The 21,235-nt window shown below is 34.8% G+C and overlaps 1 protein-coding gene across 3 annotated transcripts; it reads left to right on the forward strand.

The window, feature by feature from the left end:
• The first annotated feature begins 139 nt into the window (after nucleotides 1–139).
• NOL8 (nucleolar protein 8) lies at nucleotides 140–20,219 on the forward strand. Of its 3 annotated transcripts, none has more exons than XM_087887771.1 (17): nucleotides 140–208; nucleotides 1,855–2,045; nucleotides 2,276–2,338; nucleotides 3,165–3,243; nucleotides 4,500–4,647; nucleotides 4,887–4,955; nucleotides 5,979–7,697; nucleotides 9,819–9,926; nucleotides 10,620–10,742; nucleotides 11,523–11,607; nucleotides 13,068–13,212; nucleotides 13,851–13,934; nucleotides 14,777–15,051; nucleotides 16,872–16,995; nucleotides 17,615–17,682; nucleotides 18,504–18,586; nucleotides 18,959–20,219. In XM_087887771.1, exons 2-17 carry the CDS (start codon nucleotides 1,907–1,909, stop codon nucleotides 19,010–19,012), a joined length of 3,366 nt encoding a protein of 1,121 aa, XP_087743897.1. In that variant the 5' UTR covers nucleotides 140–208; nucleotides 1,855–1,906; the 3' UTR covers nucleotides 19,013–20,219. The 3 variants fall into 3 exon arrangements, with proteins under 3 accessions (XP_087743897.1, XP_087743895.1, XP_087743896.1); XM_087887769.1 differs by having other exon boundaries at nucleotides 181–436; XM_087887770.1 differs by having other exon boundaries at nucleotides 183–343.
• The last annotated feature ends 1,016 nt before the right edge of the window (nucleotides 20,220–21,235 follow it).

The raw sequence follows: 21,235 nt of genomic DNA on the forward strand, positions 1-21,235 counted from the left end.
CGCCTACCTGAACTTATCTTCTGTCTATTAACTTATCGCTGTCTATTAACACTTCAGAGTTTCTCTGTCTTGCATCTTTTTCAAGAGAAATCCAAGTCTAATAGAATAGCCGCTTACGATACGTTAAGCCAATGTTTCTCAACCTTGGCGACCTTATAGATAGGTGGACTTCAACTCCCAGAATTCCCTAGGTAGCATGGCGGAAGTGGTGAAGGAAAAAAAAAAGCAGGCAAGAGTTGTGGCCACGCTGGGCGCCGTCTTGGGTGGCGAGCGGTTCGGAAGGGGCGCGTCTCGAAGTGCGGGATTGCAGTGGCTGGACGTGGTTTTTTTTTTTCCCCCGCCAGTAAGTCCGATGCGTTTAGTGGGGAGTTACAATGAGGGTTGGTGCCCAGTTTCCATCGTGGTGTCCAGACATCGCTCCCCGATGCAAGGCAAGGTTAGCAGATCTGAAATGCATAAATCCCGGCGACCGCTAGATAGCGGCAGCGAGAGGGTGCCCCATTTCTCTTCTGCGCTGCCACCTTACTGATATTGTTTCCTGATTGCTTATTTGTTCCCTATGACTATCATCAAGTATTGTACCTTATGATTCTTGATGAACGTATCTTTTCTTTTATGTACACTGACAGCATATGCACCAAGACAAATTCCTTGAGTGTCCAATCACACTTGGCCAATAAAGAATTCTATTCTATTCTATTCAAAGTCGTGCGGATCTTTTCAGCTGGGATCTGGTAGCCCAATGCAGATAGATCCACTTTCAGAGTTTCGTTCTAGCTTATAAAGCCATCATCAGCACTGGCTTCTGTCTGGTTGAGGTTGCGGCTGTGGACTTCCTGACGATTTTAAAACTTGAAGGACTCAGTTTTGAAAATATATGCTTCAGAGCAGGGTTGATGACTTCCAAGGAAGAGTATTTGTAGCTCAGGGTTGACATGAGAGGTCCTTGGTGCTCTCTGAGCGTGCTTGTTTTCATGCAGACGTTTCATTACCCAAACTAGGTAAAATCATCAGTGCTGATGATGCTACCTACTTCAGTTAATGAAACGTCCGCAAGAAAATAAACAAGCTCAGAGAGAACCAAGGACCCCTCACGGATGACTTCTGCTAAAATTTTAAGCTGTTGAAGATTTGAGTAGGTTGAACTAATTACTCTGTTTAGAATTCTGCTTCGATACTAGGATGCTCTTTATTTTATTTATTTATAAATCCATATGCGGCGCATCTCACGTAAAGGTGACTCTAGGCAGCAACACGATAAAACATTAAAATAATATTTGTATTAAAATTGATATTAAAAAGAGTCAATTTATTTATTCTGTTGATGTGAATGATCATCAGAAACTGTTTTTTTAATGCCCCAGCCCCCTTCTGCTTAGCTTGAATTGTGGCTGTCTTTAAGGTATATGGCTCCTCTTTCCTGTTTTCTTTCCATTATTTTAACTTAAGTTCCAAAACCTATATATAGTTCATTCATAACAGTAAATGAAATCTCTTAAAGCAATATTGAACATTGAATGGATTTTTTTCTCTTCCTGGTCACACAAGCTGGCATTTTGTTTGTGGTTCTTTCTGTTTATATGTTTAGCACTGAATTGTGGTTAATGAATGTATTTATGGTTAATGTTGTGCAAAAATGATATAACAGGGCTACATCATCAATAGTTTATAATACAGAGTATCATAGCAATTGTTAACAGATAGTTAAGGGTTAGAAAATTATCACAACAAATATTAAAGTGGGGATCTTACAAAACTTTATGAACTGGACTGCTCTGAAGATATTTTGTACCACAATAATTCTTAATATTGTTCAAAATATTTTGTTGTTCCTATTCACTTGTCATTTTACAGAAAAGTTGTAGCTGAAAGGACAGTACCTTGGACATTTGTTGAATTTTTGGATATGGAACAAATCTCATTCGTAAGACGACTATACATTGGAGGACTTGGTCATTCAATTTCTGAAGATGAACTATATGAAAGATTTAGCAAGTTTGGAAATGTTACAGAAACTGAAATCATTATCCGGAAGGATGAGCATGGTAATATTTTAAAATTGCCTAAAAATAATTTCATCCACTTGTAATGGCAGCCCTAGGCTGCAATCAGGAATAAGCTCTATTGATCAGATATACTGCTAAGAAAATATATGCTCAATTCTGCTATTACTTTCTTATTTCTGTTTTCCTTTTGGCAATGATCACTTATTTATTTTAATTTGAAAATCAGGTTTTTTTCTTTTTTGAATAATTAGGTTGTTATTTTTAAACAGGAAACCCTACCAAGACATTTGCATACCTTAACATCGTCCTTTCAGAAAAAGAACTTAAAAAATGTAAGTATGCAAACTGTGAATGCTTTTTTTGGTTCTTGTGAATATCATTATTCACAAGAACCAAAACTGGTTAATCATACTAAAATCTGTGGACTAAAATCTGTGCCTGATGAAGTTCGCAACCAATTTTTTTTAGTTGTATTGATGAACTCTTAATCAGTAGATTATTTACCTTTAATTTTAGTGCAAGTCATCTTAAATATTTCTGTATTTATGTGCATTCTATTGATAAGGGCAGGAGAATGTCATACACATATCTTTCAAATAACCCTTTAACACAGAGGTCCCCAACCCGTGAGCTGTGGCCTATTCGCAACAAGCCATGCAGACGGTGGGCCAGCGTGCATATACGGACATGTGCACAGATTGACTTGAGCAAGTGCACGCAGCTCAACTTGCACAAGTCAAGCTGCATGCGCATATGCGTGCACACCAGCCTGCCCCCCTCCACTGGGCCACTAAACTGCAAAAGTTGGGGAACATTGGTCAACCACACTGTTTGCCGCAACATTTCCAATATTTAACTGAATATCTTCTTAAGTGGTCATGTTCTACGCTACTCCTTCTTTATGGATATCAGCTTCCCAAGCATGCTTAAGCAGTTGTCCTTCAAAATCTGAAATATTTTCTCCTTACTTATGCTAGGCATTCTCTTTTCCCATTATCAAATGAGAAAATTTCCCACGAGCTTGGATCTAGAACCATTTTCCCCAAATGGCTATACCACACTGGTCCTTGTTCTTCTCTTTGAGGCATCCCAGAATTTGTGGTTTATAATGTTTTAATAATGAGCAGAATAACCACTTGATTGTTTTTGTCTTTAAAGGTATATCGGTTTTAAATAAGACGAAATGGAAAGGTGGGACCCTACAAATCGAATTAGCGAAAGAGAGCTTCTTACACAGGTAGTACTTAACATATTGTATACAGTTGCTGGTGAAAACCATTGAGTTCTGCATACATGTGAGCAGATAAAAGTTTTCACAGAAATATATAATTTCATCTTTATAAATAATTCAGGCAGAATCCAATTGTACGTTTCCATTAGTGGCAGGAAACAGCCTGGAAGCAGGTGCTCCCAGCAATCCTACATTTATCTCACAATCTAGTATTGCGTCTCCCTCAATTCTTTGAAACAGATTTGGAGGGATCATGGAGATCTGAAGAATGGAAGAGGAGACTTGCTTGTCTGGTTAAAGTGCTCAGTGTGGTGTTAGATTTTACAGTGGGTTTTAACAAAATACTAGAAAAATAAAGTGAATGCTGTATGAGCAACATATTTAATGGAGATATTTAATGCAAGAGCTGCTTCTCACACTGGCAGTGAAAACATGATAGCAAAACTGACTGCTGCAAAAACAAAGGACTGGTTCAAACTTGAGCCTGTTATACAGAGTGAAAAAGAGAAAGAAGTGATCAGTTTGGAATATTATTGCTATCTATAGAACCTGGTGTGAAACACAAATTTAATTTGGATTAAATTATGATTTTATTGTACTTGTTTCTTAACTTGTGTTCGCCGCCCTGAGTCCTTTGGGAGAATGGCGGCATATAAATACATGTAATAAATAAATAATAAATAAATAAACACGGCAGTTGCTGAAATTCTCTGGTTTTAACTTAAATATCAGAAATTCTTGGATTACTTGTGAAGTTGCCTAAATAGAACTGCTAAACTGGGTGAAACCTGGCAGTTGGTGTGTTCGTTCATTTGTGTGGAAGGAAGGACTTTGCATGAAATAAAGCTTGAAATATTACAATAGAAGAGTCCAAGTGCAAAATACAGTGGAAATTATATACTATGAATTGAGAATTGAGAAACTCTTTCTCCTTTCTAATTATGGAATTAAACTTGCACTTTGATCCCAAAGAAATCTGTTTTATTTTTAGCAACCTCTTAGGGGAGGCAGGATGGGAGTGAGCTTTATTGTGAATTGACACAGCTTTTATTCTTACAATTATGGAAGATAGAACCTCTTGGTAATTTTCACACATTGCACAGATATCAGCTAGTAGGTCCCAATCTACCGCCTATCCACTCCTAAGACATGTAATGTTGTAAAGTGGAAGGGTTTACTATGGAAATATGAAAGAACTTTTCACTCAGTTTTTGCTTTTTCTGTTTAATAGTACTAAACTGCAGTTGTGTTCTGTGATGCAGACTAGCACGAGAGCGGCAAGAGGCAAGTGCGACGAAGGAAAAAAGAGATCATAATGGTATGACAGATATTCAAAAATCTCTGAAGAAATCTGGAGTTGTAGATTTCCATGTGAAAGCAGTACCAGGAACAGAAATACCAAATCATAAGGTATGGTAAATGTAAAGGAAAGAAATGCAATGTTCCTCCATATTAATGGGCTAAATTCAAAATTGTATTGCTTAGCTAAAAAAAAATTATTTAAAATTGCTACATTGCTTAAATACTTTCTTTTTGTAAAGTTGTTTTGCAAATGTTATTGCAAACTTTGAAACTTGTTTGCAAACAGTTTTGTAAAAGTTTATTGCAAACATTCCCCAAAATAATATTTATTTTATTTGTTTTAATAGGACTGGGTGGTTAGTAAATTTGGCAGAGTTTTACCTATTCTTCACCTGAAAGATCAACACAAAAGCAAAATATCCTTTTCTGCAAGCTTTTACTACTTCAATTCCTAATATTCTCTAAATAATAGTATTTCAGGAGCACTATCTTGCTGCCCATGTAAGAAAAAACGCAGCCAAGTATAATCAGTTGAAGTATCTGTTGAGTGGCAATAGAAATTTATGAGAAGACTTTAATGGTTCTGTCAGACTTCACTCCATACACAAGAATTAACATTTAGATTTACCATGAAATTGATAAGAAATAAAAATTATAGATAAGTAATATTATTGAAGAAAGTAGGAAGTCATATCAAAGAATGCCATCAGCTGCAGTGATTCAAGAACACGTCTTGTAGACAGACGCAGTACTCAGAAATTCTGGCATTTCCTTCTCCTTTACACCCAATGTCATAAGCTCCTTAGTTCTCTCTTTTCTGGATTGTTCACTCACCTTTTTTTTTCTTTTTGAAACCATCAGATTTGATATCATATTGTTTTTCACTGACTGAAGGCTAATTCTCACATTTCCTGCTGAACATTTCTCAACTTTTTTTTAAAAAAAAAGTTCTTTATGACAGACTAAGATGGGTTATCTTTGTGCTCCATTAACATTTGTAAACACCTGCATTCAAAAAATTAAGCCATAGTTGGTAATTGAATCACTGCAGTTATTAAGTTAGTAGTATGTTGAGTGAATCTGGCTTCCCCATTGACTTTGCTTGTCACAAGGTCGCAGGAGGAGATCACATGATTCCAAGAGACTGCAACCATCATAAATATGAGCCAGTTGCCAAACGTTTTGAATTTTGATCATGTGACATGGTCATGACATGACATGCTGCAACAATCGTTAGTGTGAAAAATGTCATGTTACTTTTTTCAGTGCCGTTGAAACTTCGAATAGTCACTAAATGAACTCTTGTAAGTGGAGCGACTACCTCTGTAGAATTTGTTTTTTTAAAATGCTCTGTCTTTAATTTTTTAAAAACCTCTCTAGAACGTCTGAACTTTTACTTGTACAATGGTATTTAGATGTTCCTTAATTCAAAAATCAACATCATAAAATATGACCCTTCCAAATATTGCCAGAACCTTAAAAAACTAGATCAAAAACCTATAGATGCAGTTCCCATTTCACAGCTCACTTGGCATCTGCAAGAAGCTGACAGTATCATGAGCAAGAAACGGCAAGGACAATTCCCTGAAGCTAAGAAGCCACCAAAAAAGAAAACGAAAATACAGAACAGTGACAGCCTAAGCAAAGTCGAATCAAACCCAGCAAATGTTGTCCCTGCAAAACTAATTCAGAACTGCACCTCTAACTCCAAGAAGCTACCTAATCAGCACTCTTTGGGTCCAAAGCTAAAAGCTGGAACCATATGTTCTAGGCATATAAAAAGCCTGTGTGATGATGATATAGATTCAGAAGAAGAAATCAGAGCAATCGAAGCAAGTGAGAGAAAAAAGCACAAAGGTAATTCTAATATTGCGCCTGAGGATAATATGGAAGTGGTTGGTAATGACTTTAAGCTGAAATACAGTACTCATTGGTCTCTACAGAAAGCAAACACGCATATAGCCCAAGCATGCAGTGGACTAATAAAGCCTGCAGAAAATGAATCTGATTATGATTCAGCTGACACTGATGAAATTATAGCTGTTACTAAATTATCTGATGAAAAAGAGAGAAATGGATCACTAGAGGGCTCTAAGGAAACAGAAGAGCAGAATCATGGCCAGCCAAAAAGAACCACCCGGGTTGCAAGTTCTCCATCTTTTGGTTCAAAAGGGTCCAAAGCGGGAGGAGAAAAAACAGCAGAGTCTGAAAAACCCTCAGATGCACAAGGTGTTCTCGACAGAGGCAGATCTGAGAGTGAGGAAAACTCAAGTTCGTATTCAGACACAAGTGAGTCTGAAGAGGATGCCGATTATGAATCCATGAGGCAAAGTGGCTTTCGATTAGATCTTACCTTAGAAGATTTAGAGAAATTAGCTGGTGACAGTAGTGAAGAGTCAGTGGAAGATAATGAAATAATTGAAAGGACCATTCAACCACAAGCTAATTACTGCTCAGGTAGTAAAACTGGTACTGCCCCAGAGACCCCCACAATTCCCACCACCTCCAAAAAATGTATCTGCCCTGAAGAAATACTTGCTGCCATTTTAAAAGAAGAGGAATCTGACGAAGATGATTGGAAACAAAAACAGGCAAAAGTGAATATTCACCCTTTCAAGGGACTGGGGTCACTTAGAGTACTGCCTGAGAGCGAGTTGAAGGTAAATGTGAATGTGAATGAAAAGAAACACTCTTCTTTTGAACTTGAAGTGGAGTCTCTGAAAAGTGTTACAGAAGGGAAATATTCAAGTTCTGCCAGTAAGAAACGTAACTCCAAACCACTATCCTTGAAAGACTTGGACATTCCCAAAGGTGATCTTTCTAGAAACTTAAGTGAGCATTCTGACCACCTCCCAGACAGTATTGGAAAGGCAGAGAAAATAAGCCACGATGTAAGTATCATGTCTGAAAGTGAAGCTGCCAAATGTGGGAAGTCTGTTTCTAAGGGAGCAACAACTTCCAATCTTATACGGAATAAAGATTTAAATGGCTCTCTGAAAAATGAAAGCAGCTACTCAGCTTCTCCCAGAAAAACAAAGAAATTGGACAACATGGGAGTGCAACTGCAGGACAACGAGAAAAGATTGGCAGCAATACAAGAGAGGCAGAAAGAATGGGAACTCCAGAAAATAATTATTCAGGGAGCTCTGACCAGCCAGGTAAGTTTGTTTCATTTGCCTATTTATTTCATTTGGCTTATTTATTTCATTTGACTGAGAGGAAATACTGACTGAGAGAGTGCTGAGAGGAATTGTACAGTGCTTACATAAGTTGGAATTTAAACATATAGCAATATTTTAATTATTAATTAATTATTTATATTTACGTGTACTACCGTATTTTTCGGAGTATAAGATGCACCTTTTTACCCCCCAAAAGGGGGTGAAAATTTAGGTGGTCTTATACACCGAATGTAGCCCTGCCCACCCACTGGCCCCCACCCTTTGGCCTGTGTCTCGCAGCAGTTACCTTCTTGCAAGCAAACAGCAAGAAAAAAACAGCCCCTTTCAGCTTCAGCATAGGTTAATTAGCACAAGTTGATTAGATCGGCCTCCCGACTCTCAGCTGATTTGCTCTCAGCTGTTTTGTGCAGGGCTCTGTTGCTAGCTGCAAAGAGTGCTGGAGCAGGTTTTTTTTTCCTAGCTATGCTGAAAAAACGAAACTGAAAGTAAAGCAGGCTCTGCTGCAATGTGACAAAATGAGGCAGAAAGAGATTTCTTTTTCCTCACCAAAAAAGGTAGGTGCAAACAATGGGAAATTTAGGGCAAAAGAGGAGAGTTCAAGATTTCTATTTAACTAGGGAATTGTAATAATTGAGATACTATTGTATATTCTGTTGAAAGCAGAAATGGTTAAGTTGTGGTTTGGGGGAATATATGGGGGAAATTATTTGGTTTATTATTATTGGTAAATATAATTAATTGATTTGTAAGAAATTGGATTGCATGGAAATAATTGGAATATTCATGTTCATATTGATTAATATACAAAAAAGATAGTTATAACTAATTGATTTATATAAAAATGTTGAATTTGTATTAAACAATTGTAATATTAAATAATTAACCAATGTGAGGATGGATATAAAAATAGATGACAATGGGAAGGGGTATAATATAGAAAGGAAGGGAAAAATTGAATTTGATTAAGATTAGAGATGAGAATGAAGGGTAATATTGGTTTTTTTAAAAAAATAGATGAGGAATAAATATGGCAAAAAGGAAATATAGAAATTGTAAATTTAATTGAAATGACTAAACACTGTTTAAATTTGTGAACCAGCCAAATACTCTGTTCAAAGAAAATACATTGTATGTGTGTATGTGTGTTTGTCTAAAAAATAAAAAAATAAAACTTTTTTAAAAAAACAACCAAAAAAGATAGGTGCGTCTTATACTCTGAAAAATACGGTAATTCTTGTAGTTCATCATAACCTGAATTTTAACAGTAAACAAGGCAGTAAGTAAAATATATAAATATTATTTCAATAATGCTGCATTCCTAATGTACTGAAACTTAAGCACGTTTGTTAGAAAGTAAATATGATTGAACATAGTGGCAGCATTTGGAGATCAACAAAGTGAAAATAAATTGCACTTAACTGCTTCCATCTATAGATCAGCACAAGTAGAAAATGGCCATTTGTGGTTCCTTTATTCTTAGCAAATCATTCAGTTGCACGATACTTCTTATCTCTGTGGAACTGAGAGTTGATACAAAATTGAATAGGAAAGAGAGTGACTTATGTGAAAGAAATTGAGATGGTTTAGTTAAGATATAGAAAGAAAGAATGAATGAAGATGGAATCATAAGTGAAATTTATGAAGTGAGAATGATAGGATGGTGAAGATTGGTGAAATTTGTGGTTGTATGGAATTAATTAGCTTTTTGGAAAGAAAGAAATTTAAAGGAAAAAAAGGCTATATGTAAAACTGGTTTTAATAAACTAAGATAGGCATGGAGCGGTGTAATGAATAATTTTGATATAAAGTAGATTTAGCTGTATGTTCTTTTCTTATCTTGTACCTTTAATTTCTTTGTCCTACTATTTCTTATTCTGCTTCTACACTTATAATTTTGCTTTCCAAAGGGAATAGAATGATGGGTATGTATATATGAATCTAATGAATTTGAGCCTGATCCACACAAAAATTATACTATGATTCTCAGTTTTATAAGATGCCACAAGACCCTTTAATTATTGCAGCTCTTGTTTCTTTTCCCTCCTTGATTTTATATCATCTATGTCCCTAATAATTCTTAGTTAACTCTAATTTTAGCAAATTCAGTCAACAAATAAACAGAAGCACATCGTGTTTGATTCAGATAATGAAAACGAAGTACAAGAGCATGGTGAAGAAGAATCTTCAGGAAAGATCCCAGTAAAGGTGAGCAAACTAGAAGGGAATTTATTCTATCCTTAGAGTTTATCTTTACATCTCCACAAAGATTTTCTGTAGCTAGTGGTTGAAGAAAAAAAAAATTCACATGTCCACTTATTTTAAATTATAGTTGCCCCCAAAGATATAGTCAGAACACTTAAAAAGAAAGGGGAGGAAAAAATAAATAAGTTTAACAATTAATAGAGGTTCTATAGAAGAGCAGAGGTTGAGTTACCAAAGACAAAAGTAAATATAAAATAACTTAATCAGATACTTAACAAAATGTAGCACTGCTATGCTGCACTGCTACACTGTTGTTAAAATAGTAACTGTTTAACAACAGGCCTGCTCTCCCAAGTTGGGGTGAAGAAATTCTGCAAGATTCCATAGAATTAAATTGGAAATTATATTAGTTTTTCTTTTAAAACACAACAGAAAAATTCTGTTAATTTCAGCAAACAGTTTAGGTGACAAGTAGGTACCAACTATCTCCGAAACTATTACCATCCTATTTATGGTGGAAGAGAATGGCTTGCACCATGGTTAAGGGAGGAAGAAAAGAGGTTTCAGGAGTGGAGGGAGAATACTTTCCTCATCTCTTATCTTGCTATAGCTGGGGGTGTACTTGCTGAAAACATTTGGTGTTACTCTGATAATGAGTTTTTTCAAATGAACTGTGTGTTCATTACTGTGCCCAAGGAATTCACCCCCAAAACTTCTGGGAAGCTGTTTGAGAGCAGCGATGAAGAATCAGACACTGCAGCTGACGAAAATGATCAGTTCAAAATCAAACCTCAGTTTGAGGGCAAAGCTGGAGAGAAGGTTGGTATACTTATTTAGTGTATTATTTTCATAGTTTCTTACAATTCTGGAATAATTTATCTTCATATTTCATATTTTGGTGTTTAAGCCAGGCAGGGGGAATTGTGGCTCTCAAAGTGTTCCTAATATTGTGTACAGTTTCCAGCAGTTTTATGCAGCATGTAAGCATCTGGAAAGTCACATGCTTCTGTCTCTTAAGTTCCAGATATAAATCATGTTCATTTCATCAGTTTTTGTCCTGCATCATGTAGCATTTTCCTATAAGCCTATACTATGAACAATTTTGTGTCCCTTGGTTTCTCTTTATTTCTTCCAAAAAGTATGGTACCACAAAGTAAAGAATGTCCCAAAGTTGCTTTTCAAAAGGCACCTGGACTTTCTTGGTGGTGATTGTTTTCTTGAAAATGTTTTGCTTCTCACCCAAGTGAACTTCTTCAGTTCACTTCCTCAGTTCCAGAACTGAAGAAACTTCTTGGATGAGAAACATTTTGAAGGAAAAAAAATCAGCTTTTTGAAACGCACCTTTGGGACAACCATGACCTGGATGATTGAGAATTTCCATAGACAAGAAATAAAGGAGAAACATGAAAAGGGGCAAACCTGAAAGAGGTTCATAAGGATTAAAAAAATGTTTATGTTTATACCTGGTTTACCAAGGAAAATTCAAGAGCCAAACCAAGAAAAACACTTTACAAAAATGGATATTCTAGTAAAAAATCTGTTCTGAAAAATTAATTGCAATAAAGAATATAATCCCTCTGTTACTCTTTCTTGTTGCAGCTTATGCATTTACAGTCACATTTTGGCACAGATGAAAGATTTCGTATGGATACTCGTTTTCTTGAAAGTGATAGTGAGCAGGAAGGTAAGATATACAGTATTCTGTTAATTACTAGTAGAATGCTTGCAAGATTTCGTTACAATAAACTTCTTTCTATAATTCCTTTAAATATTTATTTTGGAGTAATTCCTCTGCATGGATCAAAAAGACTTCAAAAACATTTTACACTAACCTAAGGTATACAATGAAAAGAGGAGTAACATGTTTCCCTTGAAAAGGGGAAACCACTAAGTATATTAGTATATTTACATCTACATTTTTTATACTTTGTACTTAACAGGGTTAAACTCAAAATATAAAAAGGTATTTCACATAATCTCTTAAAAACTTCTTCCACTGTAAACTGATAATGATGAAAAATGCTTGAAAGTGGATATGTGTCTTTAATTATATTTGTTAGGCTATGGATTATTTTAGAAGATGACCTGAGTCCTTCTAGTTGTTTTGGGGCTATACCTCCTGAAATACATTAATATTAGCATAGAGATACTACTATCTCTCTGGAAAGCCAATGGTTAAGCTCCAGGCCTAGAAACCAGGATACAGTGAATTCTAGTCCTGCCTTAGGCATGAAGCCAGCTGTGTGATTTTGAGCCAATTACTCCCTCTCAGCTCAACCTACTTTACAGGGTTATTATTGTGGGAAAATAGGAGAAGGAAAAGGTATTAGATACCTTGAGTTGTACTATATATATATATATTAAATAGGTGGGATAAAAATCTAATAATCATAGTAATAATGTTATATAGACAGTGGATAGTGATTATTGAGGACCTACCTTTGATCTGAAAAATAGAAATAGGCATCTTAAATTAAGTTTAACCAAAGTATGAAGAAAATATATCCAGAGGGGGGAAATTGGTTTGGATGTAGCTAATCTTAAAGAAAATACTTTTGGACAATGAAATATAGTTTAATTAACATAGACAAATTTTGAGCTGTTTCTATCTGAATCTCATTCGCATCCAGATTCATAAAGATGTACGTTATCATGACACAGCCAGTATGTTAAGGCTGGGCAGTGACTGAATCTATTAATTGAGACTATAAGCAAGCCTCAGTTTACACAAATTTTGTTGCAAATCAGGGTCAATCTATCCTGTATCTTAATAAGTAATCCTTCAAGTTGAGTTTGGTTCAAGGTGAATTTTGGTTCAAAATTCTAATTGTTGTTTTGGTCCTAGATCAATATAAATAACAGCAATAATCATTATAACTATTTCGGGAATAACATTGAAACCAGTGGGATATTAAAAAATACATAAATCTAGCATTACCAACCCAATACTATAATATCAAAGCACTAAGATCTTCTAACATACAGCACTACAATTTTTTGGTCTTTAATTCTATCCTGCACAACTTTTGTGCTAATATAGAGTCATGTGTTAAAATAATATATGATTTGATGTAATGGCAGAGTGCAATTGGTATCAGTTCTGTGAATTCAGTAACTAAGTCTGTTCCATTTTTTTCCTGTCAGAGGAATCAAAGAAATCAGTAACAGAGGAAGAAGAGGAACTTTCTTTAGAAAAGAAGAAGAATCTTGAGATCTTGAAAAATCTTCTACATATTGATATAGACCCTCCCAAACGTAGGAAGCTAGCTGCAGAAGGCCAGAAATTCAGGTATGAAAAATACTTTAGTAGAAAAACGAAGGCTAGATAAATTATTATTATTTTCATACCACTCCCCTAAATTAAACACTAATTAATCTAGCATTGCAGGCAAGCTTTGAGAGATACTGGACCTAAGATGAAATATAAAGCATTTAACCTTGATTTGAAGTTATTTATTATTTTAATACTGTAAGATTTAATAGTATTAAATGATACCGAGTCCTCCCTGAAGTAGGGAAGCATAGAAACATTGGCATAATGAAATAATTGCAATCCTTTTTAATAATATAATCAGTGACATGTAAAAGGTAATATTCCTTGACACTTATAGAAAAATATATCTCTAGCTGATTGTGAACAAAGAAAGCATAACATTGCTAATTGAGACTAGAAGCTTAAACCCATTTTTGTCGGATTAAGTCCATTCAGTTCAATGGGATTACTTCTAAGTAGAAATGTAGACTTATGTAAAAAAATTTTTTAAATTATTTGACAATTTATTGATTTATATATAGTTTGCTCCTCGACATATTTAGAAATGTTGTCATAGAATGAAAAATTTTATGCCATGGAATTTTTATGGTATCTAAATTTTCTTACGGATGCTTAATTCTTTTTGTTATTATATAAATATTATTTATTTATAGAGATATGAATACATTACGCTATGACCCCACAAGGCAAGATCATGCGGTGTTTGAAAAAAAGCCAGCTAATACTGAAAAAGAGAGGTAATGATTCAATCAGTAGCTGATTATGAGAACTAAGCTGTCTTTTCATTGACCAGTTTACTATTTCAACTCTGTGACTGTTTAGAGTCAAATATTTATTTTATTTAGCAAATGAATAAAACATTTCAGTTTTTAATTAAGAATTGGAATGAAAGAATGAGAAGAAAATCTTTATTTTGCAGAAGTTTCAGAGGAAAGTTGCAATTTTAAAATGTTTCTTAATTGTCAGGACTTCTAAGAGTGATGGATTCAGTGGTGGGATTCAGCTGGTTCAGGCCAGTTTGGGTGATCCGGTAGTTAAATTGCTGTCTGGCCCCACCCCGCCCCTTCCAAGAGTCCCCACACACCCCATTTTGGCTCCTAGGTAAGTGCAGGGAGGCCTCTTAGACACAAAATGGGGCGCGGGGGGGTGACAGCCCCCCCCCCGCGGCCCATTTTCACTCCCAGGGGGTGCAGGAGGCCAAGTGCTGCCTATCACACCCCCTGGCCACGCCTACAGAACCGGTAGTAAAAAAATTTGAATCCCACCACTGGATGGATTCCTTTTTTAGAAGACACATTGGTCATCCATCAGATGTTGAAATTAAATGTTGTACTTTTTCTGAATTTGATTATAAACCAATACAAGTATTTTACTATGTGAAAAAATAACCCAAGTTAGGTTTTTGTATTTACTGGGATTTATATATTGAATGCATTAACAAAAATGGATTGTGGAAGTATCTGCATTTGTATTTCTTTGGTGTAAATGTCTAGTATACTATAAATTACTTGTATAAAATTATATATTAATATTAATATCAAATATTAGCAATTAACACATCCTTATTTACATTAAATAGTAAAGCTAAAAAGAAGAAGAAAAAAGAAGAAGCTCAGAAACTGCCTGAGGTGTCTAAAGATACATTTTACAATGTTGCAGTGGACTTAAAAGAAGCACTTGCATCTACAAAACAGGATGAAAAAACGGAAATAGTACCATGGGACCAACATGATGATGCTGAAGAAACCCCTTCAACGGATATACCAAAATTCAATGCTGAAAAACAAGAAGGAAACCAGGGTTTTACTTTTTCCTTTTTTGGTGATGAAGTGGCAAGATCACCTATTAAAGAAGGTATATTTACATATTCTAAATCATAGTCTCAATATTTCAAACACATGCTTTTGCATTAGCACCCTTTGAGACCTGGTTACTGTGTTGCAATTTGTGTGGGTCTTTTCTTTAAAGAACAGAGTGGTTTTATTGTGATGACAGATGAATAGAAATATGTTATACCAGTTCTGTACTACCTGCCCTGGTTGCTAGGCTTAATGGATGGAAATGATCCATAATATTCCAAATTTGCTCATATCTAAACATTGCTTCTATCTTTTATTTCTACAGAACTTTAATATTACCCAGAAATATTATAAACATACCAGGACCATCAGAAATATATGTTCAATAGCTTTTATATGGTTTTTGATTCTATGGTTATGATTCTTGACCTTATGATTCTTGATGAACGTATCTTTTCTTTTATGTACTCCGAGAGCATATGCATCAAGACAAATTCCTTATGTGTCCAATCACACTTGGCCAATAAAGAATTCTATTCTATTCTATTCTATTCTATTCTACTCTACTCTACTCTACTCTACTCTACTCTACTCTACTCTGGTCTGGTCTGGTCTGGTCTGGTCTGGTCTGGTCTGGTCTGGTCTGGTCTGGTCTGGTCTGGTCTGGTCTAGTCTAGTCTAGTCTAGTCTATTTTTATAGTGGTATCAGATTGAAGCCATTGGTACCTACATATTACCTTTCATATTATTGTGGCCTGGTTGAAAATAGGACACAGCCCAGTAGTGGGCCATGGCCCAAAAGTTGGGGACGCCTGATTTAAACCATATGACTAGTTGATTGGGAGCACAAAATGGAAGAACTAATATATTTAAATCTGGCTTGTGAGTTTACCTGAGCTATCTATGAGAACAAAATGCTCAACAGCCCGCCATGTGAAATGATGAGTTCTTCACTGATGGTCTTTAGTAAGAGACTGGAAATCCTGCACTGAGTAGAGGGTAGACTAGATGACTTTCCAGGTCACAACCAACTCTTTAATTCCATTTAGACCTGTCAATGTGATTCAGCAAAACGTCTTAGTTATTATGGTTTATGATTCCATTTTCTAGGCAACTAGAAAATAGATTTATTATTTATTAATTTATTAATTAAATTTATTTGCCGCCTATCTTGCCGTGGGGATATTAGGTGGCTTGCAACAATAAAACAGAAAAAATGATAAATGTAAAAATATCAATAATAAAGGAATAAAATAATAAAAATAAACATGTTGATATAAATATGTTGACTATTCATAACCAACAATATGCCAAGCCAGCTTTTGGATACTTAGAGACCAATATCTAAGAAATGAATTAATATGTAGTAATCTGGGCACTAATTACTTTGGTTTGCAATACTCTCCTGCTTTACAAAAAGCATTTTCAGTATTAGAATTCTTCCTACATACAATTTCCATTATAAGATGATATGGTTGTAAAGCAAGGCATCAAGGGACTGGACCTGATTTTACAACTATTTTTTACTGTGCTTGTTAAGTGAATCACTTTGGTTGTTAGGCTAATCACATGGTTAAGTGAATCCAGCTTCCCCAATTGATGTTTTTTATTGGAAATCAGCTTTGAAGTTTGCAAATCATGATCACGTGATCCCAGGACTCTGCAATTAGTCATAAATGCAAGCTGGTTGCCAAACACACAAATTGCAGTCATGTGAACGTAAGGATAGTGCAACCATCATAAATGTGAAGCTAGGCTGTACATCACTTTTTGTAAATTTGAACTGTTGTTAAGCAAATGGTTACATTTACTATCTGTAAATGTTTTTATATATTGAAAATGGTTGGGTCTTGCTTTCCTTTCCTTTTTTAATAGATCCGTACATAATTGAAATATTAAAACCTTCAAGCGTGGCTTGGCAAGAAGATCCCCGTTTTCAAGATAGTAGTTCAGAAGATGAAGGATCAGAAGCAGCTGAAGTACAAGATGTCAAAGAAAGGTAAATTATACTCCTGCAGTATTAATTGAACTTTAGGTAAGATAGAACTCAAATTTAACATAGTGAGCCAGGTTATGCATTCTCTGAGATGATTGACTGTCAAATATTTTCCCTCCAAAATGAAGCTACTTATTTATATTGTATACTGTAGTTTCATTAGCGGCAGCCAGAAAGCCTTAAGCTAATGTTATGTGGCTTTCCCCTCCCATTGCATTTCCCATTATACCTCAAGCTTTTCCTAAAGATTATATGGGACTACACAAGAAGGACAATAAGGCAGGAAGCTCTGGTTTCTGTGTTTCTTGTATCCTTCACAATGTGTGAATACATTGCTAAAATATCCACCTTATAAATTCAGTCAATCAGCATTATTTTCTGCTCTTGCTGTCTTGCTCTTGAAAAAAACAACATGACTGTTTCTTGATTATTTCTGAGAGTTCGAATTCTCCAGATTTTTAATGCAAACAAAAATGAGACACTAAATAGTTCGTTTGTTCATTCAATTCATCTCCAAAAATAAAAAAAATATGCTTCTTCCTCAAAATGAATTTATTGCTCAGGCTTGAAAAAGTAGTTTTTTTGTCTTTGTTTTGGAAATTAATACTCTTGTTCCTTTCAGTTCTCCAGCTGAACTACATTCAAATATTAGATTTTTCTTCTTCTCACAGGACGATGACAGATTAAAAGGTAAAAATCAGAAAAAAAATCATCTTAATTATTTCTGTTACCAACATGCTTATTCTTCAGATTTATTCTTAAAAGGTAAACATCAAAGTTATTTTAAGTTAGAGGTCTCCTAAATTTTGTTTGTTGTGCGTTCAATGTACATAATTTCTGTTAAGTTTTTCTACTTTTTTGGAGAGTTTTAACATGCTGTGGATAACATTATCTATTTTAGTTGTCAAAGAAGTCTATCTTACAAATTATTAAAATTGATGTTATTTTACAAAATGTCTATCTGAACAATTGTTGCAATTGCCTAGAACACTAGTATTCGGTCATATTTTTTTAAAATAGTTTTTAAACAATCAGGTACAATCTTAGGAGCATCCTGTGGCTGACAGGACCTTATGGTTTTGCCTCTATCAGTGTGCTGGAAGGGTAAAATTTTCTATCCACCTCTTTCAAGTGTTTTTAAACTCTGCCTCAAAGAATTGGGGAGCCTTTGAAGCAAATGTTGAGGGGAGAGACGAATACAAGGGTGAGGCGAAGAGGGCCTCTTTCTCTTGTAAAAGAGAAATGTTCATGAAAATCTTAGGTTTCAAAATGTGTTAAATCTGATGGTCCATGAACTTTATATATGCAATTTTTTTTCCCTGAGGCCACGAGGATGAAAGCATGCAATCTCAACAGCAGGACAGAACACACTATAATACCTTGAACTACCAAAGTATAATTGTTTCATCTAGGCGGCCCTTGAGCCCTTGGCTTACAGGGATCATTTGCTTCTTTCTTGTTTACAGGGCAGGCAGTTACAAAGCTTACATTTTTCTTTATGCCTTTTCTAGAGGGCCCCAAGCTATTCTATAAAGCTTCAGATCTTGATGAAGAAATAGAGGATTGGGAAAGCAGGCGCCAAATATTGCTTGAGGTATGTGGCTAAAGGTATTCTTGATATTTGAGCCAGAGACTGTTTCTCACTTTTAATCCAGGATCCTAGCAAACCAAAATTACAATCTAAGATTCATTCTGTTTTCTATCTATCATTTTTTGTATAATATTCATTTATCAGTATGTATCCTAGTTCCACTTTGAAACCAAGCTGGTAAGAAAGCTGCATTTTGCCCTTGTTGATTCATTGTGAGGCATTGTTGGAAGGGGAGAAAACTGATTTCTATCCACATTTTCCAAAACTTACTATTCATTGTATTATGGATCTTGCTTAGATGCTAAAAGCTGAAATGCTAATTAATTTTATAATACCAAATCTGTCATAACTATATTAAATTTTCAACATTTCCAGGATTGTCGGAAGAAACATAAAGATGCAAGAAGGAAAGTTAAAGCAAAACATTAACAGTTCTGTTAAAGAAGGAAGATTCAGAATGTATATACTTTGACTGAATCCTGGGATAATGGAAACCATTGAGAAAATTCATCTACGGGTAGTTTGGAAGTATAAATTAGTGCTGAATAAATAATTTTGTGAAATCAGAATAGATTTGTAGATCCAAAGTTTCTAAAGCTTACAGTTCCATTATCCAGTATGAACATGTTTATTATTAAAATTCTAAATTATCATAGGCAACGGTCTTCACAATTAGCATTTATATTTATTGTCTGTCTTTTATAATCCTCATGTCATACATATTTCGAAAGACAGCGTTTAGGATTTCATCTGCACGTAGGTTCTTTGTCACCAAAAAGCAACATTTGATGGACATTAATATAATTTGTTCTCTTATCTAGCCAAGACTAGGTGTAGAACAAGGGAGGCAAGGATCAAATGTAATACTTTGAAAGAGTGACTGAATATTAAATTTATATAATGAAATGTAATGAAGGCAGGCAGTTTTTTGTGTACAGATTTATATGTATTTACTAAATATAGTCAGTTTAAATTATACAAAAATGTTCGTTACTATTTATGTTAATATGTGATTATTTTTATACCTTGAAAGATTGAATCCAGGCCATTGGGAAAGAAGAGTTAGAAAAGTTAGATTCCTGGAAGCTCCTTTCATAATGGTGTATATTGTAATCGTGCACATAATACATCCCTGGATGATTTTAATATAGCAAAAAGTTAATGATTGAAAAATAAAACTGCAAAATTGCATTGTTTCTATTTGAAAATGGTATCAAAAATATAGAATATGTAAATGATTGAATATCCTTATGGAATACAAATATTTTTTAATTTTAGTCTCTTTGTGGAATGTTACTTTTGGATAGATAATCTTCAAGCATTGTAGGCTTCTTTTTCTTCCAACTTGTATCATAGATATAAATTGCCATATTCTTGTTTTTCAGTACAGTAATGATGGTATGTTTAAAATCTTCACTAAAAGAGCCATTTGAGGCACAGGAGAAGAGATATTGAACTTAAAGAATGTTTGAAGAAACTGACTTGAAGAGGGAGGCTAGAGATCTTGAACAGCTTAAACTGCTTAGAAAAGAATGGGTTTTCTATCAGCTATAAACTCTTACAGGAAGTGAAATCCAGGCATCAATCTTTAAGTTTAAAACACAGGATTAATAAATGCTGAATTTTTGAAACCAAAGCTTGCTGTATGATCTTTGATAGACAATTCATTGTTTTTCATCTTTTATTTTTAAGTTTTATTTTATCTCTCTGGGCGCAATGAGTAATTGTCTGCTGTGAACTCAACAGAGGCAACAGGAAGGGCATTGGGCCAGTAAATGCTCCAGCTCCAATCAGTCACCCAAACGCCACCCGGATGCAAGGGATTACAAGATCGTTAAAAGAAAATTCTTAGGTTTTAATCTAGCTATAAATACAGGGACACTACACAAATAATGAGTGGCATTTCACCCTCCAATTCCTCATCATAACTCCTAGTGTGGAGAGTGGATCTGAAAGAGGGAAGGAATGAAAGGAAAGTAATTAGAGGGGTAGGAAAATGTTTGAAACTTGTAGGATTCCAGTTCTTCACTAGAAAAATTACCATTCAGCTTGGTTTGTACACCACACTTAAACATAATACAGTGACTAAACCACAGCATGCTTCAAACAACATGCTTCGTAAAATCAAACAAGCTTGTGTGGCTTAGTACGTTGCATGTTCAGTTATTCAGTAAACACTGTTTACAATAAATCATGACTATATGATATAGATATTCAGTCTAAAATTGCACCAGTCATTATCTTAAGGCAGATTATTTGTTCTGGCCTAATTAAGGCTGTTGAAAAAAGGTAAGATTATTTTTTTCTCCTTTAATGTTATTTTTAAAGACCCTATCTGGCCTGATGCATGTTTCCAGAACTGAATGGAAGTCTTTGCCATGACTGATATTTTCTATGCTCATCTCTCATTGTTTTTGATACAATATGGTAGCAAATTATTCTATATTCCCTCAAGAATTATAAAGTGACTAAAAGTATTAAATGGTTTTCATTACAAGATTTTACTGCAGACATATAGAAAGAATCCTGATGCAATTCTGGATGATACAAGCACTATACTCAAATATACTCACTATACTCAATAATTAGCTATTGTTTGGCCCAGAAAATAGGCACTGATATTTCTTACCCAAATTCTTTAACGTACATGAC

Source organism: Pantherophis guttatus, chromosome 2 (assembly GCF_059756535.1).
Source record: "Pantherophis guttatus breed Tessera chromosome 2, ASM5975653v1, whole genome shotgun sequence".
In the NCBI taxonomy this organism is placed as follows: Eukaryota; Metazoa; Chordata; class Lepidosauria; order Squamata; family Colubridae; genus Pantherophis; species Pantherophis guttatus.